This window comes from Paramormyrops kingsleyae, chromosome 20 (genome assembly GCF_048594095.1).
Source record: "Paramormyrops kingsleyae isolate MSU_618 chromosome 20, PKINGS_0.4, whole genome shotgun sequence".
In the NCBI taxonomy this organism is placed as follows: domain Eukaryota; kingdom Metazoa; phylum Chordata; class Actinopteri; order Osteoglossiformes; family Mormyridae; genus Paramormyrops; species Paramormyrops kingsleyae.
The window spans coordinates 18,722,001-18,737,754 of record NC_132816.1 but is presented as its reverse complement, the minus strand read 5'-3'; the positions used below and the strand labels follow the sequence as shown (position 1 = coordinate 18,737,754).

The 15,754-nt window shown below is 45.9% G+C and overlaps 2 protein-coding genes across 2 annotated transcripts; one reads left to right on the top strand and one right to left on the bottom strand.

The window, feature by feature from the left end:
* Positions 1-1,105: 1,105 nt before the first annotated feature.
* On the top strand, positions 1,106-5,150 carry bnip3 (BCL2 interacting protein 3). Its single transcript, XM_023820333.2, has 6 exons — positions 1,106-1,459; positions 2,292-2,445; positions 2,931-3,006; positions 3,215-3,321; positions 3,533-3,682; positions 4,243-5,150. The coding sequence occupies exons 1-6, from the start codon at positions 1,417-1,419 to the stop codon at positions 4,286-4,288; spliced, it is 576 nt and encodes a 191-aa protein (XP_023676101.1). The 5' UTR covers positions 1,106-1,416; the 3' UTR covers positions 4,289-5,150.
* Positions 5,151-6,973: 1,823 nt separating this feature from the next.
* Positions 6,974-15,435, bottom strand: ppp2r2d (protein phosphatase 2, regulatory subunit B, delta). The gene is made up of 10 exons (XM_023820619.2): positions 15,196-15,435; positions 14,902-14,976; positions 10,133-10,230; positions 9,868-10,033; positions 9,653-9,765; positions 9,191-9,368; positions 8,884-9,048; positions 8,310-8,479; positions 7,601-7,692; positions 6,974-7,426 (listed from the first exon to the last, which is right to left on the bottom strand). The coding sequence occupies exons 1-10, from the start codon at positions 15,200-15,202 to the stop codon at positions 7,147-7,149; spliced, it is 1,344 nt and encodes a 447-aa protein (XP_023676387.1). The 5' UTR covers positions 15,203-15,435; the 3' UTR covers positions 6,974-7,146.
* Between the last annotated feature and the right edge of the window lie 319 nt (positions 15,436-15,754).

Below are 15,754 nucleotides of genomic sequence, written 5' to 3'. Positions count from 1 at the left end.
AAGCAAGAGTTAGGGCTGCCATGTTTTATATGACAAATCCCCCATTATCTTCTCAAGAGCACCGTGTGTTACAATTAGATTTCGGTTGTAAAACCAAAACAAAATATTACCCATCCAGGAAAATATTTCTTTCAAAAATTAAGTAAAACAAATATAAATTGTTCCTCACCGCACCATCAAATAACTTTATAAATACACATATTCAAAAGGGTGATTTCAGCTACATACAATTTACACAACGAACACAAATGTTTATATTCAGATGTGTATTCAGGTAGGAGGGGTTCATATCGGGTAAAGGCTATTAGACCTAATTAAAACCTTACGTAATATGTAACACAGGTTTGTAACGATGAATAAGACGTACAATAAAGACTAATAAGTACTGAATTATTTACATAAATGCACAATGGCATATTTAAGTCTGGGCAATCCAAGTGCAAGTTATTTAGAGTTGTTATCATTCATAATAATAAGACAATCGAGATGATTGCGCGCGAAGCAGTTATGGTTTAAGTTAATGTTTATGCATAGGTTAGAACATAGAATAAGATACCGACTGGAAGGTTAAACCGTTTTATTCTATGTTCTAACCTATGCATAAACATAATCACAATGTTATTATGACGAAGTGAAAATAGCTGTCTAATTCATAGCAAGAACACAATGATTTTGTAAAACTCTCTATTTCATAGGTCTACAGGAGTCTCTTTCTCTATTAATGCATCTAATGTATATATTATTTGAAATTAAGCAGATTTGAATTCGTTTGATTTAGATGGTTAGAAAGTTCTACGATAAATTTTAGTTTACAATTTAAGGTTATGCTTCCCCCTTTGCAACAGATCAATGTATCATATAAGCTGACTACTTCAAAGATAAAAATATTTAAACCAAGTTAACTATATATACTATAGCGATTATATATACACACTGTCATATCAATAAACAGCGTTTTACCCTGCTAAAAATGAAGAACTGGTAAAAATGAGCCCTTCTTAATGACATATCTTTAACCTCTAGCTGTGGAACCAAACCAGGCTGGTTATTATTACAACTTGGCAACCCAAAGCAGTTCCAGTTCCTGTTTTGCAGCAGCCAGACAAGCGTGACTCGCCTCTTTGCGGGGCCAATAACGCCGCTTTCAATGGGCAGGCAGTGAGTTGCGTCAGTGACCGTGTGCAGTTTTTGTTTTTATCAAACGATACCGAGCACGGTGCTGCTCGCCTGCCGTGGCAATAGGAAGAAAGGCGTGGATTTTGGGGCAGTAGAGCCCTTTTGACACCGGTGGGCTTTCGATCCAGAAAATACGCCCAATAACAGGCGGATTGTTTATATTGCTATATTCTGGGAAATTTGCATCGGGATAACATTGTCGTATAGTGTTGTCACCTGACAGTCGATTTAAACAATATCATGTCGACCGAGAAGCAAAGTATCCCCGAGGCCAATTTACAAGGTGAGTAAAATGCGAGGATTTCCCATTTACTTATTATCCGTGCTACCGGGGCAAATCGACATTGGGTTGTAGTTTTTAAAATAATAAACAAAAACGCGTTTCGTAATTCTGTCAACCAAAAATATATAAAATAATAAATTGCTACCACAATCACACCAAATTTGCATACGTGAAAAACTGGTCTGTTTCTTTGCCTATAGTTGTCTGATAACGAATACAGGCATGTCTGTCCGAAACCAATATGTTTATAGCTAGTCTTTGTTTCTCTATCGACCGCATTTTCTGTGTTAGTGTTTAGGCCAATACATTATTACTTAGACGTACATACACATTCAGTGTACAATAAATAAGACGGAGGCGAAGCCTGATCCGGGATCGTTTGTCGTTATCGTCGAAAACAGCTTGTTGGCACTGCTGCATTAGGCAGGTATTTCTGGTATCCTATTGCCTAAGGTGGTTGTGATAAGCTACACAAATAGCTCGATATAGTTGAGTTGGTTCCCCTGTAATAAGTGGGAGGGGCGCTGACGTGATTCTGCCTCTTGTGGGGTTGGGGTTGGGGGGGGGCAGCAGAAGCGCTATTTCTGGATCATCATTGTTTTCCTTCTGGCTCTAACCCGATTAGTTTGTTGTGAAAACATCGTCAAGCAAGGTCTCCATTATTATTCTTCATCATTAGTGCGTGATTATGTAAACATGAGCATATATCGTTTTAAACCCATAACACGGCCAATGCATGACTGTGATTTTATGACCCGCTTTAAATGTGAGATATGCCCGCGATATAAATAAATGGATGCACCCCCCCCCCCCTCCCGTGTGTGTGCATAAGGGTCTTGGGTGGAGCTGCACTTCAGCAACGGGGGCGGCCAGGGGGAAGAGCAGGTGTCCGCCTCCGTGCACAGCGGAGACATGGAAAAAATGCTGCTGGACGCGCAGCACGAATCCGGCCGCAGCAGCTCCAGAGGAAGCCTGCCCTGCGACAGGTGCCGGGCCCCGGGACACGGACACGGACACCGAGCCGCGGCCGCCGGAAAGCGCGGTTATTTTCGTGCACATAGACCGCAGCTGTAGTATTATATGGAAACTTCCAGAGAGAGCTGGTTTTATTACAACGCCCCCTCCCCCATGCAAACACACCTCCCTCATCCTTGTCCTTGAAATAAATGACCTTAAAGTAAAAACGTTTTTAAGATCTTATGGTACAGAAAATCGAGAGACTCTCCTTCACTGAGTATCGCCACTATTTGAACACAGGGATGAGAAACGTTTTACAACGCGTGTCCAGCAAGGGCTGTTTCTGGGTACTGGTGAGGCAATCTCAGATTTTCCTCTAAAGCGTTTTTTGTCTCTCTCACTCATCGCCATGATGATCATGGTCTTGACTGCATTACTGCAATTGTAAACATGGAGTTGCCTGTAATTATAGTGGCCAATGGATTATACTGAAGGTGACTGTCTCTCATTACAGTCCCCCAAGACCCCAGACGCCACAGGCTCAGAGAAGCTCAGAGGCACACAGTACCGGGGAGAAGAATAGTTTTCAGGTATATCACATTTATATATTGGATACCTGACCACGAATGGAGTCTTTAAACACATGATATTATAACTTAAGGTCCAGAACGAGAAAACTGATGCTTTTTAAAATCCAAGTTGGAAGAAATGCAATATGAAGTAAATAACTTACACGTCCCAGGTAACGGATCCGTGTTCCACTTCACTGTGTGACAGTGTCCCTCTGTTTTTGCTCAGTCTGAAGAAGATTATCTCGAGAGGAGACAAGAAGTGGAGACCATCATGAAGAAGAACGCCGACTGGATCTGGGACTGGTCTAGTCGCCCGGAAAACATGCCACCCAAGTATGTGTTCTTTGTGAAATGCACCCCCCGTCAACAGAACCGGTTACACGAAAATCCTTTTTTAAGAATTGCCGTTACCTTCCTGCCCTGAGCCCTCTGCTAGTCAAACATATCACAGTCAGGTCACAAACTTCATGAAATCAAATATGCGTATGAAAATTTAATTAGGGAAACGTGAACCCTTTGATCCCGTGACCTCTTCCCCTACCAGAGAGTTCCTGTTCAGACACCCCAAGAGGTCTGGCACCCTCAGCATGAGGAACACCCGGGTTATGAAGAAGGGAGGCATTTTCTCTGCAGAGTTCCTCAAGGTCTTCCTGCCATCGCTGCTCATCTCGCACATACTGGCCTTGGGTCTCGGGTGAGTCGACGTCATGGGGTCAGCCAGTCTACAGGGATGGCCCTTCGTTCCACTTTATACCCTAGGATTACATCTCCATCTCTAGTTCACCGCTTCAGCCCGACACGGAATCGTAATTCTGCACTTAAATGTCTGTTATGGAACAGTGATTTCTTGCTGCCTCTAAATATTTTCTGAAACAAAGATGCAATATGAAGATATCATAAGCGTCGTAAACATAAAGTCCAGATGATGAACAAACGGACGTCTGCATAAAATTATTTGATAATCTGGGCTAAAAAAAAGTTCAATTACATTTCAATACGTTATGCTGCAGTTCTGTATATAATGGGTGACATGCATTATTTATCTAGTCCCTACGTCACCTGCAGCTTAAGCCAAAAAAAAACCACAATATGAAACAAGTTCTGTAGACTCAAAGCTGCGTATTCACATTCCAGGGTTTTGTACTAACAATGCTAACGCTATAACATTTCTCTTCTCTCTGTGCTTGCAGACTCCCAAAGGAGGTGCAGGGAGGTGTCAGTAAATTAAGCTGTTCTTTGCTCCTCCTTCCCCAGGGTCTACATTGGAAGACGGCTGACCAGCCCCACCAGCATGTTGTAAGGATGCGCTATCCAGGTGGGATGCATCCATCATCGTTCCCTTCGGCCTGCGAAGCACCCCCCCCCCCCCACCCCCACCGAGTGATGCTTTGTAGATTCCAGTAGGCACGGTGTGAGCCAACCCTCCCCCCAAGGCCTTGCAGCGCTCGTGTTCTCGTGGATTCTGTCGCCCCGGTAACCGCTTCGCACTCTCGGGCGGCTCCTCTGTAAAGTCCCCTCATCCACCCCCTGTGCCACCACGCCCCTGAGGGTTCCCCCCCCACCAGTGTCATCTTCAGAACCACCGTCGAGCACTGCCGTTAATCGGGTAAATGTTCGTGCCATTAACGTTGGGTAGAGGGGCATTTGGTCTTGAGTGACATTTGTAATGGGATGCTGGGCTTGATGTTGGGACATTTCTTGCTGGTAAAAAAACAACAACAAATGCCCAAGGAGGTTATAGCACAGGACATGGAGTAAAAGCTACATGTCAAACAACTCCTTCATAATCTCTGCTCCTAAGAACCAAACTCAAACCACCAAAGGATTATTATTACTGAGGAAAGGATGACAGAAGTCTGCCCAGCAACTGAATGGAAGCTGCAGTAGTAACTGGGTCAAATGCGTACCATGCTGGTCAGTCTGGACGTACTTTCAGATGTCAGGTTACAGACTCAGGATTGTGACAATTATCTTATACAGCAACTCGCCAGAAGTCATCTGAATGTTAACTAGCATCATCTGTATAGCAGCCAGTAGTCAGCATATGTGAATGTAAAGCAGGAAGACCATCAAACGCTTTAGGCTTGACGTTTCATAGCAGTTTTGTAGGAATGTTGGAAACTGTAATCGTTACGTAAAAAAATAAAACAAACTGCACAGCAGATGTTGGTGTTAATTAGCCCTTTTTTGGTGGGTTTTTATGAATTTGCTGCAAAAACTGTGGATCAGGTTAACTTAATTTCTAGCAATTATTTCTGGGATATGCAAACTATACCAAATTAATGCACAGTGCTGTTCTATTAAAGGAGGGGGAGGAGGTTCTTATCTTCACCTAAACATATCATGGGGAAATTAAGGCAGCTAATTTCAGGACCATCAAATGAAGTGTTCTAATTCAGGTAAACACAATTAAAATTTATTTAACTTTGGTCAAAATAATCAAACAAGTGTATACATTTCCACCATGTTAGCATCGTTAATCAACAGGGAACAGGGTCAACGCGGAAAACGTTGGGACGAGGGTGACGTTTCCTCTACGCAAAAGTGTCACGACCAACATACAATAACTTTATACCGTGGACTGTGGGGGTGTCTTGGGTGACCCCAGCGACGACAGTCCGCGATGCTCAATGGCCACCCATGGCGAGGAGTGAGGACGACGACAAAAAGAAAAAGAAAAGGGGGAAGGTGGTGGGCAGGCTGTGGGCCGCCTCACGCCGAGCTCAGCGACGGGGGGGCTGGGGGGAGGGCCAGCGAACGCTTCCTAGAGCGCATATACGTAACACCCTTTCCCACATGTCCTAGTAACATTTCTGCTGTAGGATGGACCGCGATGACCAGAGCTAGCAGCAATTTTAGGAATCCAAGAAAAAACCCCTCTTAAAAACAGTATTAAAATGTACGTAAGGTGTGGTTTCCCATCCAAACATTTAGAGAGCGACTTAGACAATCTGTAATTCTTACACCCCCCCCCTCCCCCATGGTTGGGCGGTATTTTTTTGTTCCCAAAAGCAATACTAATCTCACTAATTCACTGACAGGGGGGGGGGGGGCACAATACATTTCACATTGATTAGTATTGACCCCGCTTTATCGTGGAGAACCACCCCCGGCTAATTTTGAAATATCGCAGTAATGCCCAAAATACCGCGCCATACCTTATTACTGCCAAAGGCTACCCCCCCCCCCCCCCAATGGAAAAAAAATTATTACGGTAGCTGATGACGAGAAACAGAGACAGGTACATGACCAACCAGGTACATTACTGCAGCTTCAAGTAGTTCAAGATCCCCCCCCCCCCAAGCTACCAAAATCATGTGTCGCTTTCCGTCTCTCATACCTACGGTGTACATACATGCACGGCGATAAAACGTTCAATACATACTTGTATCAAATTTAAAAAGACATCTCCGTAGTTTTTGTTACTTTTATTAAGTGGTTGACACCAGACGGTGTGGTTATATAGATACAGTCAGTGAGTAAATGTTACTATGCATGGAGGAAAAAAAAATGGAATTGGGGCAAAAAAAAAACAAAACAAAAAAAAACAAAACAAAAAAAAAAAACAGAAAATTGTCCACTGACGAAAAATGAGACCTGTTTTAAGTTCATAAAAGATTAAACACCAGGGCCTGAAACGACAGCTAGGGGAGGAATGTTAACAGGCATCGACTAGCAAATTTTGTATCAGAAAGGCCAGATATTACAGTAGAGACTACATTTTTACAATAAAAATGTTATTCCTTGGGCATTTCATAATTTGGTCATGAAATCATAAAACGGAAGGCTCCGACTCAAATAAATAACACTAACTTTTGACAGTTTGGCCTCTGTTGAGTGTTGTCCATCAGTTCTGCTGTGGCTGGCGCCTTCTCCGTGTCAGGAAATCCCTTGATACCGCCCCGCCCCACCCCACCCCCCCCCCACACCGGAGGCTCAAACACACCACTGACCCCCCCCCCTCCCCCCACCAAAAAAAAAAAAAAAAAAAAAAAAAAAAAACAGGCCCACCTTTTCTCCTTCGGCTACACAAGGAGAAAAAAAAAGACGAGTGCATCGAATTCTTCATTAGGACGACAAGAAGACCCTCTCTTTTACAGATAAACGCCTAGGCTTAACTATGCAAGTACAAGAACCAGCCCGGTGACATGGTGGGCCCTAGTTAATTTTGTCCTGGAATATATACAGATTGTTGGTGGCCGCCACGGCGATGACGTTCTCCTTGGGGTGCCAGGCCGTGTGCAGGATCTTCTTGTTGAAGTCCAGGCTGTCGACGCTGATCTCGTCCTTCTTCCTCTTGCCGCCGGTACACACCTTGCGGGGCTTGAGGACGGCCCGCGGTTTACTGCTCTCCCTGGATGCTTCCAGCGTGACGTCCTTCCTGGTGTTCCTGTCGAACATCCTGAAGAAGTTGTTGTAGGAGCCGGTCATGATGGCTCTGCGGGCAGGGAGACGGGCCAGATGGTCAGGCAGACTCAGAAGGGGGCGTCCGAACGTGGCACAACTGCGAGGTACGAACTACACAAAATGCCTGCGTGTATGACCGCTTCATACGGCACTGAGAGCTACTTTGAATTTTAAACCCCCCCGACACAAGTATTACTCGACTTACCCATCTGAACCATTCCAGCAGCACTCAAATTTGTCAAAAATGCAGTCATTTTCATACAGTGAGCATAACTTGCTACGGAGGTATTCGTGTACCTGGAAGCAGAGTGACAAAAAAGCCATCGTGAGAGCCTTGCACTTAAATGTCCAAAGGAAAACCCAAAAGCACAACTGGAACGATGTTCAGTGTCCAGTCACAGGGAACTGACCCCACTTTCAGATGGCCAGCAGCCTGGGGGGCATAGGGGCGGCAAAAGACGATTCATGGTATATTCAACAAAATAGGGCTGAAGACAAACTAAGACCCCCACAGTACTTATTCTGCTTTCAAACCATTTTCTTACTTTCGGCTTTCCTTATTGTGCAGTGTCCAGTGGAAAATGCAAAAATGAAAACCTCTTAGAATGCGTAAACAAGCTGATCCCTACCTTTTAGCAACTAATAAGAAAAATAAAACCAGAATATCCTTAATGTACAAGACTGAAAAAGACCTCTATTTACTCCTTTTTATGCATGTACATTCACAATAAAGCCATTTCTTTTTCTCTTGCATTTTGTTCCTTATTCCGCAGGATCCAGTGCAAAATGCAAAGCAAACCTGAGATTATGCCTATTGCCCCCTCTGGCGTTAACATTAATGAATGATCCTGAGCCCCAGTGCACTGTTACGCCCCCAGTGGCAGTGGACCTTAGGGCCGGCAGTGAAGCGGTACCTGGTACGTTTCTACGGGCCTGTTCTCCATGTTGAGGTCCCACACCTTGACCGACAGATAGTCCCGAGTCATCATGTAACGGCCACTATGGCTGAACTTGACGTCGGATATCGAGGAGATGATTTCGGAGAAGAAGGACCTGCTGCTAGGGTCTTCGGGCTCCTCAAAGACTGGAAGAGGGTCAGATTGGGGAAGGGGGGGTGGGATGCGTTACAGAGCTGACGGGTGGCGTGGAAAAGGACAACAGACATCTAGAATCACCGACCGCGAGATGAAGAAACAGCAATGATCTCTAAAGACACTACAAAAGGATGAATGTTATTCATTACACTGACAAGGAGCCTAAATTTAAGGAGCATCAGTGCTGCTTAGCATGATATTTCAGCTGCACAACATGCATCTACAGCAGATTAGTGTTACAGGACCTAACAAGGCTTATAGTGTCAGATAAACACACAGAAGCCCTAAAATAAAGGTGCCTCCACAAGAGGAGAACAGCAGAGTCCCCATCATGGACACCGACGAAGGACACAGCCTGTGAACATGGTCACCAGGGCTAGGAGAGGGTGCTCACACTTGGTATGCCTGTCGCACAGGGCTGCTGCCCGCATGTCACACAGCCGGATGGTGCCCTTGCTGCTGCTGTACACGAAAACGTTGCACTGGTGCGGGTGGCACTCTGCAGCCGTGATGACCTCCGTCAGCTCCTCCATGTTGGCCGGCTTGATGTCTACAATGTCTGAGGTCACATGATCAAGGAGGACCAACCAGAAACGGGCACCGGTCATAAAACAGGGACGACTGTCGTTCTTACTCTTATCCGACATGCTCGCCGTCCCGATTCCCATGGAAACGGCCAAGATCTCAGAGGAAAAGGATACTAAAACTCCTGTCTGTGATTTCTAAGTGCCAAAGGTTTATTCTTAGGTCGTCAGCAGAAAGGTAAGTTTCGTGATCGCTATTTACTGAAATGGAATTAATGTGATATGTGTGTGCGTTTGCGAATATCCTCCGAGGGCTGGCCTCCACCATCAGGTCCATTGGCATCAGCACCGGTACCTAGAAGCAGCACAAGGTTACCGAGGGCAGCCTGCAGGCACTCCGTCTTCCTGACTAAGCTCAGCGGCATCTCTGAGGTCCTCGAGCGTGCTACTGAAGTAATTACCTGGATAGCAACTGGCTTTTCAGGGGAAAAAAAGAGGCACTAATTTGACACAAATCTAGCTGATCGTGAAAAAGACCCCACAACTATTTGATTATACGAGATGCTTCTTAAGAGGTTGTTTTTTCAGACTGACAGAGGGGGTAACAGGGCCGGATAAGAATTTTAACGTGAAACGAACCCGTAGTGACGTGATTCTAAAGGGGTCTCGGAGTCTGCCGTCTTCATCCTTCAGGTTGTAGCCCTCCGCCCTTTTGTCCCTTTCGCTGATTTTCCATAGCTTAATAGTTTTATCTGCGAGACACAGGGACCGTTTCCGGCGTCAGGTTCAAACTGTGGAGGGGGCATTTCTGCACAGGAACGGCGGAGACACGCGCAGGCGGAAGAGACTCTTACCGTTTGTAGAAAGCAGGAAGTGAGCAGCATTTTGCTGGGGTAACCACCTAATTTTGTTAATTTTTTCCTCGATTTCTAAGCTTTTCAAATAGTCGAACTCCGGCTCGTGACTCTGAAAAGTGCTGTAGACATTATATTCTCCTCTGGAATGAGGCCGGTTTTTACTCTGGGAAAATTAAAGGAAAAAGCCAACATTTATGACCAGTGTTAAAACACGTGCAATATGGCGTGTGTCGACCCCCCTGCTGGTATGTGACCATCTCACCTCTTGTTCTCGCTGAAATATGACAACTCTGCCCCCTTTGTCTCCCGTGGCTAGCAGCTCTCCAGAGTAGTTGAACTCAACCGTTGAAATGATGTCCGCTGAAATAAAGCGAGTTTTCACAAATTACAATTAAAAACAAACCACCACAAACACACAATGCAATTTAAAGACACCGATTCAGCCACATGTCTTCATAGTGAACTGCTGCTTTCAGGAAAAACAGGCCACTCACACATATCTAAGCCAGAAATCGAACCCACAGACCTGGGGGTTTGAGGCTACAAGTGCTACCACCCCAACCAGCTCTGGACCCCCTAACTCACATACATTTATTGCACAAACAAACCAAAACCAAAGAAAAACTAGCATCCTTCCCACCCTGTTTGCGCTGCACCAACTGTGCCCAGATATTCATTTTATTTATCTGTCCCTGACACCTTTCCACCGACACGCAGCCTCGCATTCCACCCGAAACACGGCGCTGTGTTTACAGCATGAAGGAGCCGGTCATTGGTCGGCGAAGAAAAACAATTTTTCCCTTCCTCACACCGCCACGGGCTGCCAGTGCCTCCCCGCCGGACGGCGAAGCGCCGCGGGGGAAACGGAGACGGCTGTGACTCATTCCGACGTCACTGGATCTTTCAGGCAGGTAGATGGGCGACTCTCAGGTGAGTCATCAGAAAATAATGCACAATTAAAATGTAGGAAACATAACAGGACCTCGGAACATAAACTTAATGTTGAGACGGAGGTCCAGCCACAAAACGAGACGTGCGACGTCCCAGCTTGTCACTGCACGTGCATTTCCCCGCCAGGGTCCTGCTCGCAGAGCACAGTGAAGGCTCCCAGTGATGCAACACCAACTGGCTGGAACGGTTCATATCAAAACCACAAAGAATCCCGCACATCTCCTCACTAACAATTACAAGTTTAAGGACAGCATGACGCGGATAAACCCGATCCTTTACCACCAGCATTGTGGTCTAACAGGCAAATATACAAGATGATTAGCACCATTAAAACCAACGTGTTATTTCAAGTCAAGCTAAAAAAAAAACTATGTAAAGAGAAAGTCTAGCCACGTATTTAATATTCGCAGATAGTTACAGAAACACTGCCAAAAAACCCCTCAACACTATCCTAAGAGATCTTGTTCTTCTCACAGTCTTATAAAAAAAAAAAACAGCGATACGAAAATTGTCATTCAGCAAATTATCTGCTTTCCAGGATAGTTTGTTTCCCCCCTTTGAGCTTCTCCTTACTGTCAGACGTCCTGTCACTGAGGCCAGGAATAACGCGACACTCATCGCGGCGTCGCTGCTGAAAGGAGATTAGCTGAAGGACGAACGGGGGGGGACAAACCAGTGGGGGACAGAGTACAGTGTTCGAGCATCCCAGATGCACAGAGAAACAATATCCCCTTCAATCTGTCACTCGCTCATCAACAGCAACACACAGCTTTACATGCCAGAGGTGCCAAAATATTACAGTGCTTTGGTATAACATGAAGCCAACCACCTGACTGGATGACATTCAGTTGGGTGTCGAAGGACACAGAGCGGACAGGTGATTTACTGCTGAAATTCTCCTTTATGTATCTCAGAGACGAGTCAATCGGACATCTTCTGCAGAGCTGCCTAGCAGACAACTTTGCATAGTTTTGTGATTTAACTGGACAAAAATGACCACAATCACACAAAAAAAAAACCAAAAACAAAGAGATGATTACTTAGACATTACGAGACAAGAGAAAAAAAAAAACAAACAAAAATATCACGTGAAACACAGAACAGACCATCCATCCTAACAGGGGGGATAAATCTGTCCTGAATATAAACTGCGACTGTAGAGCGAAACACACAGACACTGAGACACACGCGCCCTCGGATGCAGAGCCGTGACCACATTACTGAACACGCCTGTGACAAAGGACCAGCGATGAGCACAACAACAAATCAGTGTGGGGGGCTGGGGGCGTAAGGGGGGGCAGCGTCGTACCTTGGTTGAAGGACGCAGCGGACATCAGTGTGGCGGACGGAGGGGCGGAGGTTCTAAACGCCGGCGAGGAGCCGCGGGGGACACATGGCACCGTCGGCGGGAGACAAGCTTGGGGGACACTACCACCCCCCCCCTCCCCTGCTGCCGTTACCCCGTACCCGCAAATCGACAACGATGCATACCGCCGGCTCTCTCTCGGCAAACGGAACCGACGAAACGGACCCTGAAGCAGGCGGCTTCAGCACGGCGACAGCCGGAGGACAGCGATGCAGCTGCGTGTGTGGGAGCAGCTCTCCGCGGGTCGGCCGCGAAACACCAGCTTTAAGCCGCCCGTCTCAGCACAGGCCAATCAGAGAGCGGCTGGCCTTACCACGTCCAATCACGAGGGCCCCTTTAGATCACAGGTAATTGTGAGCCATCTGTGTCACTGCTGCTCCCCCCCCAAAAAATACCCCCCCGACGCACGTTCATTTGTAGTTAAACGGGGGAAAAGCCCCATTCTGACCCTAAATCTACATCTCGCAGACCGGAATCCTGCATGATCACAACCTCAAGCTTAAGAGCTACAAAATTCATGTTACATTCAATCAAAATGACACTAAGAAGCACATTACCAGGGACGTGCGTTTCTCATTTTTACATCTGAATACACAAGTCATTTAGACATCAATGAATTTAGTTACATTTCTATGCATGACGTTGGCTCAGCACACTCAAGTACAATGACTATGAGACGCCATAAACAGAGTCTGATATTACACATTACTGTCATTTCCAGAATGGCAATGCTTTTATTATTTAATAAAAAAAAAATCACTACAAAATAAAAGCCTTTCACGTTATTCAACGACCCGGTTACACTAAGGTATATAATTATGTAAATGAACTGACTTGTTTTATGAAGAGGCAGCTGGTCACAGCGCTGCTGCAAAGGCACAGAGCGAATCGCAGCATCGCCCGCTGGCACATCTTTGATGACTGACCTTTGGAGGTTCCGCCCCCCTCTGCCCCCTCCACCACCACCCACACTGCACAGCGTTGACTCACAACCACAGTGACGTTCACCGCCTGAGAAGCTCTGACTTAAATTCCATGTATCCACTTTGCAGTGGTACCTCCAGTGAATCGACACTGGCATGTGGCTCCATCAGCAAGAACCTCCCATGGATGTACACAAGCGCAGCTGTCACCAGATTATGACAAGACAGTGTTCCCTGAGATGACAATGACAGACCAGGAGGACGGAGACACTACCAACAAGCTTCACATTCGCACAACCAGTGGACATGTGACCTCAAAGGACATGTGTGGTCACAGGTCATCACTCTACTGCCATTTGGTCTGAAGAACATCTCTAAGAGGGGTATCAGTTTCAACATGCACATTAGAATCCCAGACAGGTGAACTGCGGTACACCTATACTCCCATTAGAAGAGAAACTTAGATTTTTTTAAGCTTAATAAAAACAATGAGCAATTCAGAAAGTGAACTACACAGGAAATCCACAAAGAGCCCACCTGTTCATTCATGACTGTAAACATCACCCATCTGAACCATGGCTACTGAACAGACACAAACTGCAACATCTTTCTGAAATATCTTGACCTATCAAAAATCTGCCACGGGCATCCTGAAACCCCATCCAAATGCTTTCCCAAAAATAACTGCAGTTTTTAAGTGAACACTTGTAATTCCAATTCTAAAGTCTTATTAATCTCACTTTTGGCACATACTAAACACATAGACTTCATTTCTCACACACTTAACCTCTTTCGAACGTAGACAATAATGTTTTGTCACACCCTTCCCTTCTGGATAATGACATAACATCACCATCCTTTATGAAGTTATTAATTATCTTCTTTAATAATATGCATCCAAATTTGGGATCTTCAAGTGCATCATTTATATAAAGGAGAACATTACAGTTACACATACATCTTGTCCACAATACTCGAGCACAGTGAAATCACTCGAAGTAAAAATGACTGAACTCATCACTTCAGCTATTAAACTGATATTAACGTACTACTTATTTTTTTTTTACCAATCAGTTGCATTGCCTGGTAGAAAAGAAATTGCATGTACTACAAACCAACGCCATGCGGCGAAAATCATGCAGCGAAGACTCATTAGTTAATACTGGAAATCCTGTCCATTGAAACGCGGCCATGAATCTACATGCCATAAAAACCGCAGACAGAAGGCAGCGGAGCCCATCGCTGTACGTTTCCAATGAAACAGTCATCCATCAAATGATCATCCCAATTACTGGGGAATAATAGTACTCGCCAAACAGGAAACCGCCGTTCGGTGTGGGAGATTAACGCTCAAAAACCTATTATAAGATTTAAAAGCGTGCACGATGATGCTGAGACCGACGCGGTCTTTAGACGTCACCGTCAGCGGCGAAGCCTTTAGACGTCACTCCAGGGGACTCGATTCGTTTCACAACAGCCTTATTTAAACACCGGGACACTGTAACTTCAACATTAACACCCATTTAACGAAGATGCACAAGCACACCAAAAATAAAAAAAAGATTTAAAGAGTCCAAATGACCGTGCCACCCAGTGGGGCTCACTTAGACCCTGGGGCCTGCGAGCAGCAGGCAGCCAGGGAGCTAACCCAGCGCTAATGGGGACTGAGCCGTGAGGCGCTCCAGTCAAGCCGCACGGCTGCCCGGCACCATCGCCACGGCACTGACACTGTCAAATGTGACTGTCGTGCACGGGAGAAAACGCAAATTAAACAACAATAATAAAACTTACCTTCTGCCACATCTTCGTCTATAGCTCCTTTCACTTGGGAAAAACACCACTGGAAGTCGTTCCCTCCTCCGACACCTACAAGACACGGTGCGAGCGCGATTAGTACGTTTCATGCTGCACGTCCGATCGCGGCGCCGCACGTCGCATCTCCCCACGGCTCCCGGCACCAGCCTGCGAGCGGGAGCGAGCGCACGGCTCGCGGTGTGTAACTAGCGGTGTGTAACCAGCTAACTAGGCCGCGCTCCGGAGTGGCGCTAAACAGAGGGCCCCCGCCTATAAAGTTCACTGCCTTACCTGCCATCGCTTATTTTCTCCCGCAGCAGACCTGGCGTCACCGTCGGCCTCTCCTAAGTTTATGTGAGCGACGTCCTTCGCGCCGAAGAGCGACCGATCGGGACAGGAAAAGTGGTCGAAAGAGCGGAGAATCAGAGCCACCAGGCTTGCCCGTGATTTTTTTTCCTCTTTCCAAAATGGCGTACACTGCCAGTCGACATGACACGGTGACGTCATTTAATAGACAGTCTTGAAAAGGGCCGCTTCTTCGCGAGCGAGCACGCGCTTGCCCGCCGTGTGTGTGTCTCTGTCTGTCTGTCTGTCTGTCTGTCTGTCTGTCTGTCAACCATTGGGTTCTAGCTATTGGACAATGTAGTTTTTCATTTCTAAAACATACCATTAAAAAAAAGTCATCACATGTGTAAATCCGATCCACAGCAAATCCATTAACACGCATACAACCTAATTACCAAACGAATATTTCCCGTTTTTTACCAAGTGTAAATGTATTAAAATGCATTTAGTTTGGTGAGGTAGAAGGCATTCGGGTGACGCTCCAGGCGCGATGCATTTCAAACGA

What these genes read in the sequence shown, in the direction of transcription:
- ppp2r2d (XM_023820619.2), bottom strand. An exon ending in TTAGAATCACGTCACTACGG is followed by an intron (nt 9,369 to 9,652) that starts GTTCGTTTCACG and finishes TGCTGCTTCTAG; the next exon opens with GTACCGGTGCTGATGCCAAT. An exon ending in GTGCGACAGGCATACCAAGT is followed by an intron (nt 8,480 to 8,883) that starts GTGAGCACCCTC and finishes ACCCTCTTCCAG; the next exon opens with TCTTTGAGGAGCCCGAAGAC.
- bnip3 (XM_023820333.2), top strand. Translation starts at nt 1,417, where the DNA reads ATGTCGACCGAGAAGCAAAGTATCCCCGAGGCCAATTTACAAG. An exon ending in GGAAGCCTGCCCTGCGACAG is followed by an intron (nt 2,446 to 2,930) that starts GTGCCGGGCCCC and finishes CTCTCATTACAG; the next exon opens with TCCCCCAAGACCCCAGACGC. An exon ending in ATACTGGCCTTGGGTCTCGG is followed by an intron (nt 3,683 to 4,242) that starts GTGAGTCGACGT and finishes CTCCTTCCCCAG; the next exon opens with GGTCTACATTGGAAGACGGC.